The sequence below is a fragment of the Delphinapterus leucas genome, chromosome 9 (genome assembly GCF_059928025.1).
Source record: "Delphinapterus leucas isolate spDelLeu-1000000601 "Yukka" chromosome 9, BTC_Dleu_Yukka2, whole genome shotgun sequence".
Classification (NCBI taxonomy): Eukaryota; Metazoa; Chordata; class Mammalia; order Artiodactyla; family Monodontidae; genus Delphinapterus; species Delphinapterus leucas.
In genome coordinates this window covers 13,080,385-13,089,148 of record NC_143137.1, presented here as the reverse complement: position 1 = coordinate 13,089,148, position 8,764 = coordinate 13,080,385, and the positions used below count along the sequence as shown (strand labels likewise).

Genomic DNA, 8,764 nt, shown 5'->3' with positions numbered 1-8,764 from the left:
AGGTTAGAAGAGGCCGGGAAGGATTGTCCCCTACAGGTTCCAGAGGGAGCATGTCCCGCTAACAACTTGATTTTGGACTTCTGGCCTCTAGGACTGTGTGACGATACATTTCTGATGTTTTAAGACACATAGTTTGTGATACTTTGTCATAGAAACGCTAGGAAACTAATATAGGTAGTATAATGAATATACTCTTTGCCTGTTGTACAAGTGCTCTGCAGGCTAAATACCTAGAAGCACATCCGTTGGGTCATAGCAAGCCTGTATTTTTCATCTTAACAGCTCCTCCGAATTGTCCTCCAGGGTGGCAGTGTCAGTTTACTCTCCTATCAGCCTTGCATGGGAGCACGTTTCCTTATGCCCTGGCCAACACTTGACATTAACAGACATGTACTTTTTCCCCATCTGATGCGTAAAAAGCAGTATTTAAAAAAATTGTATTCCCTGATTACGAGTGAGATTGAGTTTTTTCCCATATGTTAATTTCCCATTTGAATTTCTTCTTCTGTAAATTGTCTTTATAACCTTTGCCCGGTTTCCTGTTGTGTTATTTGTTTCATTCCTACTAGTTTGAAATACTTCTTTATGCAGGAGATGATCTTTTTCATTTTAAACCATTCCTGGTATAGGAAGAGCTTTTAAATATCAAGAATGTTTGTTGGGTTTAATTGGTTGTCTTTTCAGCTTCTAGTGAGATGATCAAATGATAGTTATTTGACCTATTGATATGAGGCATCTGTAATTGTAAGAACTTTAAAAAGCAGAGCAGTTAAATATTTATGGGCAAAAGGAGTGATGCCAATGTGGGGCTTTTCAAAATATGTCTAGAGGGCTGCCTGGTTAGAACAGAGAGGGTGTGTCTAAGGGAATGTGACGGTCAGCTTTAGAAAACTGGCTGAAGCCTTTGGGGGCTTTATGTGGGGTACGGAGTTTGAGCTTTACTGTACAGGTAAAATGAAGTCACTGCAGAATTTTGAGTAAAGGACTGTAGAATTTAAGAAGATTAATATGATGCTGTGGTGGAGGAAGACGAAAATAAAAGCAAGGAGTGGACTTAGAAACCCAGGGGTGAGATGAAAATAGCCTTTTGCCATAATGACCCTAATAAGGAAAAAAAGGAGGAAGGTAGGTATCACACCAATATGACTCTGATGAGGAGAGATTTAGGAAGAAGGTCTTCATAAGGAAAGAAGTGTACCTATTCAAGCATAAGTACTAGCGCGTCACAGACTTGGGGGACTTTGTCAGGAGGGCTGAAGTGGAAGATAACTTTTGGGTTTCAAATAATGTCCAAAGTTAATTAGGACAATAGAAATAAGAATATACAGAGGGCCTTTTCTCTGGGCAATGATGTAATCTTGATGGACGGCTAAGAGAAAGCACACCTCATCAACCTTTATTTTGCTTCCAATTGACAATGTCAAGGAGAGTGATTTTCAGACTGAAGGTGGGGTGTAGGGTAGAACAACTCTGATATCTGAAGATAGCTCACAATGGGTAAAAAAATTATAGGAAAGCATCTATCTGCTCTGTGTGAGCTGTACCGCAGGAAACTTAAAGAAGTTTTAATGGTATCTCTGAATCTCTGATGTTGACCTTGGAGAAAGCCTGGAGAATGTGAACTAAAAAATAGATGTGTGTGTATGCCTGTGTGTGTGTGTGTGCAAATAGAATTCCAAATTTCAAAAATGTAGATTTCACAAATTGCAAATGATTTTAATGTCATTTCGGGGCAAGATCCTAGGATAGCATTCCAAAGGGATGACTTGTAGTCTCCTAGAAGAGGAGGTGAGGATCTTTGGTTCTACATGGGTCATGCCGTGACTGTTAGATCCAGGAGCACGATCTGATGCAGGAAGCACTAACAATCAGGAGGTATTAGAAACCCAGTAGGAGCAAGCACAAGGAGGACACGAAGAAAGAATATTTAGCTTGGAGGGAAGAAGGCTTAGAGACAACATGGTGGCTGATGTCAAATATGAGAAAGACCATTATATGGAAGAGGGATCAGGTATCTGTGGGCTTCTCGAAGGCCAATGGGTAGAATTCCAGGGACCTAGGATAAGACTTAGGATAAGGAAGACCTGTGTAACCACATGCACCATCCAGTAGTGCTTTCCAAGACAGTGATTTTTTTTTTCTTTTTTTAAAGATTTATTTATTTTTGGTGGTGTCGGGTCTTAGTTGCAGCACGCGGGATCTTCCTTGAGGCATGCGGGATCTTTTGTTGCAGCACAGTCTTCTCTCTAGCTGTGGTGTGCGGGTTTTCTCTCTCTAGTTGTGGTGCGTAGGCTCCAGGGCGTGTGGGCTCTGTAGTCTGCAGCACGTGGGCTCTCTAGCTGAGGCGCGCGAGCTCAGTAGTTGTGGCGCGCGGGCTTAGTTGCCCCACAGCATGTGGGATCTTAGTTCCCTGACCAGACATCGAACCCGCATGCCCTGCATTGTAAGGCGGATTCTTTACCACTGGACCACCAGGGAAGTCCCCCAAGACAGTGATTTTTCTATCACTGCAAGTGTGCTAGCAGAAGCTGGTCAGTCACTTTTTTTGGAAATGTTCTTGAAGAGATTCATGTGTTATTGTGTGGGTAACTCTAAAGTTCCTTCCAATTTTGCGCTTCTGTGATCCTAGGCCAGTGTAGGTGCGAATGGGAAGGATTAGGTTGGAAATACAGAGACTGTGAAGCCGTAACTAATGAGGAATTGGGAGAAGACAGAGGGAAGAAATGTAGATCACTCAAATGAGAAAAGAAAATCCTGTAGTCATATAGTCTAGAGGAAGAATCCACCATCTTTTTAGCCCCAAAGACCAGGATCATCTCCAAATGGTTTAGGGCTGTCCAAGAACATTGCACTTTAAAGAAGGCCTCTAATCAGTGTCTTTCATAGGATTTTGGGGATGGAGGACAAACATTTCAAAATACAATTTTAATGATGTTCAGAAAAGATGATGACATTGTGCATTTTGTTCCCTTCCCCCCGCAGGACTGCTCAGGAGGACCATGAGGGAGGGGCAAGGCACATCATTGGAAGCAGGCCTAAGGCACAGGCCAGGAGAAAAAGTTAAAAAGCAAGAGCAAGAGAGGAGTGGAATAATGGCAGAGAGAGGAAGGATACAGACAAAATGAACAAGAACATTTATTGCGAATAGAAGCTGCCTGGGCTTCCAGAGGTCTCAGGCGCACCACTTTCAGCTGGTTCTCAGGGGCAGGAGAGTTGGGTACCAGGAGACTGAGGCTCTACTGCTGGCTGTGCCCCAGCTTCCCGAGTGACCTTGTAGATGTCATTTCGCCTTTCTGCCTCCTTCCTATTGTCAAAGGCAGGCATACTGCTAAGCTAAAAGTGCTCTGGGCTTTACCGAAGAAAATAGCTCCAGAAATTTAAGACATTGCCTGCCTGGGTACGAAGTGTCTGCACTTGTTTCTGTTTTTTTCACGGTTGACGGAGGGAGAGCGGGTAAGAGGAGTGTAGAAAGAAAGGTGAGAAGACATAGTGGCCAAAGTCGCTTAGCTCCGCCTTAGCTCCCGGGACCGGGATCTGGCAGAGGGGACATGCCTGCAGCCCGCGACCAGTGGGGCACCCAGGAACCCGAGCGGACATCCTCGGGTTCTGCTGTCCCTTCAGCGAGTCCCATTGCAGCATCAGGGACGAAAAGCGAGGCACACCCCTCCCCCACTAGATGGCACTGAAACGCCTCGTTCGCGATTTTCAAAATGCAGGAAGGAGGAAAAAAGACAAAAAGAATATGGTGGAGGTGCGCTCATTTTGCATCGCAGGCCCAGTTGTTCAAAGCAGGGTGCCTGACCCTCTCTTACTCCCCAGGGCAGCTCTTTACCCGGCAGTGCAGGCCCTCGGCTTTGGAATGAGGGTGAAAATGAGGGGTGAGGCTTAGCGTGAAGAACCTGAGGTTTCGACCTGGGAGGGAGGCTCCCAGCCCTGCGGCGCCGTCTCACGTGAGCCGGGCGGTGTGTGTGTGGGGGGGATGAAGCTGGGCTCGCTCGGGGCCCACTCGCTCAAGGTCTGGGGTCTACCCGCGACACCTCTCAGAGCCCTCGCAGAGCCCAAATCCGGCCCCCACCCGGATAAGGACAAAGCCCGCACCGAGGTTTCGTTTAACCCCACTTCCCCTCCTCAAAGCGCGAGGCCCTGGGCGTTTTCAAAATGTCTATTAAGCACCCCCCCCCCCGCCCCGCACCCATGAAAATTCTGTTCCTCTTGTCTGGAAAGGATCAGTCAATTTTCTTTTTTCTTCTCCCGCTGAGGAGGGAGGTGGAGGCAAGTGGAGGTGGGTGTGTGTCGGGTGTCTGGCGCTGGCGTGGGGCTGGACCGGGGCTGGCGGTGACAACCCCGCGGACACGCGTTCAGCCCCGGGTGGAAACGCCTGTAGCTAATAGGATAGCGCCTGTGGCTTTCTAGGGAAAACAAAGATCAAATACAATCCAGGACATCAGCGACCGAAACCGGGGATGCAGGGAACTTCCTCAGCCCCTCTGAATGCCGACTCCGCAATAAGCAGTCTTTTCTTCGATTTAAGGGAATTTTCCACGACTGAAAAGAGATAAACAGGAGATGGAGGCAACATCCCTAATTTAATACTAATGCGTGTAAACATGCTACATACCACATATATGTATATGTGCATAAATATGGATGTGGTTGGGCACAAACCTCTCTAGACACCATTGACTTGCCTGGTCAAAGAATAAGGCTTAGACATTTTGCCTGGGAAATGGTGCACTTTATCTTTAAGAATGCTAGAAAAATAAGAGATGAGGCTCACGTTGCACGGATGACATCACTAGCTTTTGGCTGCGCGCTCCGTGTTCTCGTCTGTGGGTTTTAGCCAAGGCTGCAGCGCCCGGCGCCCGAGCGAGCACAGCAGCGGCTTCCTACAGCGCCCGCAATCGGGCGATGCTATTTCTCGAGCCTCCCGGGCGCAGCCTGGGCTCTCACTCCCCGGCACCGGCGGAGACCGCAAGGCCCCAGAGCCGCCGCGGCTAGAGGAGGAGGCCGGGAGGGGAAGCTGAGCGACCCAGCCTCCCTCCCCCACCCTCGCCCCATTCACCTCGGCGACCAGCTCGCCGGGAGCCTGATCGTGGAACGCCGAGGCTGGGATGCGATTCTCTGCACGCTGCCGAGCGAGCCGGCACCTCAGCTCCTGGGTGGGCTGCGAAGAAAATGCTGCAATCTGAGAGCGGCTGACCCCAGTTGGGCAGCGCAGACGGGGTGCTAGAGTGCCGGGGCTCAGGTGTAAGGAGAAGGGGGCGGATTGTGTTGAAGGGCCGGGGCAGTTGTTTTCCTGGGTACCAGCAGCTCCCGGGCAGCACGTTCCCGGGGCTACCCGGGAGCCAGATGAAGTGAGGCGGAGGCGCCGCGGGAGAGGCGGGTCTGAAGGTGGCAGGGTGGACACTCCAGGAAGAAGACGGCACTGGGGAGGGCGGCATGACGCCCCGGGGGCTGGCTGCTTGGCTGGCGGGGCGCAGCCATCGCGCGACCTGTCCATGGTGTTGAAGGCGCCCTGCGCCGAGCTCCGCGAGCCCCGCGTGGTGCGCCCTGCCGGGTGCGCCCTCCCCGGCGCAGCCCGCCTCTCGCGCCCGCGAGCTGCCGCCCCGTCGCCGCAAACCCCCGGCCAAGGCTCGTCCGGTAACGCCGTCCGGGTGACCGCACCGTCGGCCCGAGGGGCCGCCTGAATGGCGAAGCAAGAGGCAGACGACCCGGGAGCTCGCGGGGAAAGGTCGGCCGAGACCGTGCGCCGACTGGGAGCCCGCCTCTGAGCGCAGCGCGCTGGCCAGAAGAAGCAAAGGACCTGCTGGTGACCAGAGGACAGAGATTTTTAAAAGACCCGACCCAGAGAGGAAGAACATTTCTTCTCTCGCAGACCGGAAGGGGGAGAGTGGCTGAGAGGGAGACCCAGGCGGGACGCAGGGCAGGCAGCCCTGGCATCTGGAGGTTTCCTTCGCTGGCCGGCCGCATCGCGGGTGTTTCAGTTCATCCTGTCGTCTAGCGGCTCCTCCTGATAGAGACACCCTCCCACCCCCCATCCCCCTCCCAAGAAAGCCAAGCGAGTGGGTCCCATCGCCCCCCTACACAAAGAAAGCCCAAGGAGCCCCGCCGCAGCCGAGGGCACTCGGTGTTTGGTTTCCGGCCCGAGGGCAGCGTCGCCCGAAGCCCGGCTGAGTGCGGCCGCGGCGGGTTCGGAGCAGTCGCTTCCTGCCGAGCCGGGAGGGGGCGGGAGGCGGCCGTGTCTGGCTCGCCGCCGCCTGAGGCTGCACCTGCTCCGCAGGATGCGCAGAGGCTTGCCGGAGCCTCTCCGGATGAGAACTTTTTAGGCTGCCCGCCCGCGTTCCCGCAGTCCCTGGGCTGCGCACCGGCAGCCGGGGGCCGAGGGGGCGCCGCTGCGCGACCCCCTCTCCCGCCCCTCCCCCTCCTTGGCTCGGCAGCCCGCCCACCCGCAGCTGTGTTCCGGGCGCGCGGAGGGAAGGCGAGGCTGCGGCGGGTCATGCCCACGGTGTAGCCGCGAAGCGGAGGCATGGCTGCCGGAAGGTTCCTGCTCTACACGGGCCTGTCGCTAGCGCTCTGCGCCCTGGGCATGCTGGCCGTGGCCGTCTGCTCAGACCACTGGTACGAGACGGACGCCAGGAAGCACAGGGACAGGTGCAAGGCCTTCAACACGCGCCGGGTCGACCCTGGCTTCATTTACAACAATAACAACAACTTGCCACTCCGGGCCAGCCGCTCGCGCCTGGACCGCTGGGAGGGCACACTCCTCCGGGCCCGGAATCGCCGGCAGCTCTTCGCCATGAGCCCCGCAGACGAGTGCAGCCGGCAGTACAACTCCACCAACACTGGCCTCTGGAGGAAGTGCCACCGACAGGGCTTCGACGCGGAGATCGCGGCCCTGATTCGGAAAGGTAAGCGCTCGCCGCGACGCGTGGCGCTGCGGAGAGACCGGCGCCTCTGGGCCGGACCCCCCTCTCCTTCCTTGAGCGGCCGCAGTCTCGCAGGCCTCCTGGTTCCAGGAGGTCAGGTTATCCAGGCTCGGCTGAGGCTTGCAGTGGCCAGATCTTGCCTCCGAGTAGCTGGTAATGGAGGCTTACCTCTCTCTGCCCGGCCTCTTGCCTTGCGTTTTGTCTGATGGGATTCCAGTAGAATCTCATGGTCCAGGGTTTTTACACAGGGAAATGGCTTCAGTAGTCTCTGAAAAGGAAGGGAATCTATAATGTTCTGCTTTTAGTAGAGGAAGCCCTTTAAGAGTGATTTGTCGGCGTAGACACACTCCTAGTTTCAATCTTTGTTTTAGATGTTGTTGAACTGATTCATCAAGGGAAATTTGGGAAAACATCTCACAGAGAAGGCCTTATTCATGCCGGAAGCGTTTAAGTGCTATGCTATACCGGGCATACTGCAGGCATTGGTCATATAAACAATAAATCACAGCCCCTGCCCTGTTTCACCCCAAAAGCCCGTTGACCTGTAGCATCATGCCACAATTCTTGATTTCTCATTTTGAGAAAGTGGTTGACAAAAGTGTCTTATGCACATTGAATATGAACAAGATCTAATAAGCACACAAAAAGCAGTTCTTCCAGCAGCACCAAAGTGGGTACTTAGGACAAAAAAATGCTATTTTCAGAAGATTTGTATAAAAAATACCCAAAGTATACCAAAACAGAAAACAAACTGCATTTGCTAATGATAAAAATTTATTTGATACTTTAATATGATCACATAAATTTTTAAAAGTCTCTTCATCTGATGCAGTTTGTAAATCTGGCATGATTTATACTTTGGGGACTATCCTGTTCCGTTAGCCTACTGAGATGTTGTTTCGATGTATACTAATATTGCTCTGAAGAAGGGAATATGCATTGATGGTAGCTGCACCCTGGAAGATGTGGTGCAATTCTATACGTCTTGTTCCCCGCACCTCCCTTCATTTTCTTCATCTATTAAGTGGTGATACCAAAGTGAAAACAATGCTGTTATCTGCAAAGTCTCTGTGGCCAAGATACCAAGCAGTTTCTTAGTGTCTCAGTAATTATAATGCAAGGTTGCTGCTGTTTTGAAATCTTATATGTGAGAACTGATATTCTTTGATTTATAAAAATGTTGACATGGATCAGAAAAAAATGGTTAATTTGAAAAAAAAGTCAGTTGTTTAAGAAAGGCAAACAGTGGGTATGGATTTAGATTTAGGTGGGGCAGGTCCAGAAGGAGAATCCGTCTTAATGTTTGTTTTACAGCTTCTGTAGAATGACGAGGGATTTTAGCTGATTTAGTTAAGAATGTATTACTATTACAAATATCACATCTGCTTCATGGTTAGACTCTTATTAGAGCAGGGTGTCCCGCTTGGAGCTCTACAACTTTGTCAAGCTGTACAGGATATTAGAGAATTGAAGAAGAGAACAACTTGGGTTTGGATTTAGAAGTGGGAAAACGAGAGGAAGCGGAAGAGTTTTTGACAATGGGTGACTTCGTAGCAGTTTTCAAATTCTCAGATTCAGAAAATGTTGTTTTATCCGTCATTTTCTGCTTTTATTAAAATTGCAGTCGTAGGAAGTTAGCTGACATGTGAGGAAGAATTCATGTTAATAATGACTGACAAACACTGGTAGGACTTGCTGAAGGACATTCTTGAATTTCCTTTCTTGAACATCTCCTGGAACAAGACTGGTATCCTTCTGTCTGGTACTGGTTAACCCCACTTAGAAAGAGGGGGATGGAATTCGTGGCTTCTGGTGGTTCCATTGAGAGCTTTGATTCC

At 50.9% G+C, this 8,764-nt stretch overlaps 1 protein-coding gene across 1 annotated transcript in view; it reads left to right on the top strand.

Moving 5' to 3' along the window:
* The first annotated feature begins 5,176 nt into the window (after positions 1–5,176).
* The window catches only part of TMEM178B (transmembrane protein 178B), a 28,862-nt gene continuing 25,274 nt past the window's right edge, over positions 5,177–8,764 (top strand). Inside the window, exon 1 of the mRNA XM_089917311.1 lies at positions 5,177–6,908. Coding sequence (XP_089773437.1) covers positions 6,527–6,908 — 382 coding nt within the window. The 5' untranslated portion in view covers positions 5,177–6,526. The remainder of the gene's footprint in view (positions 6,909–8,764) is intronic.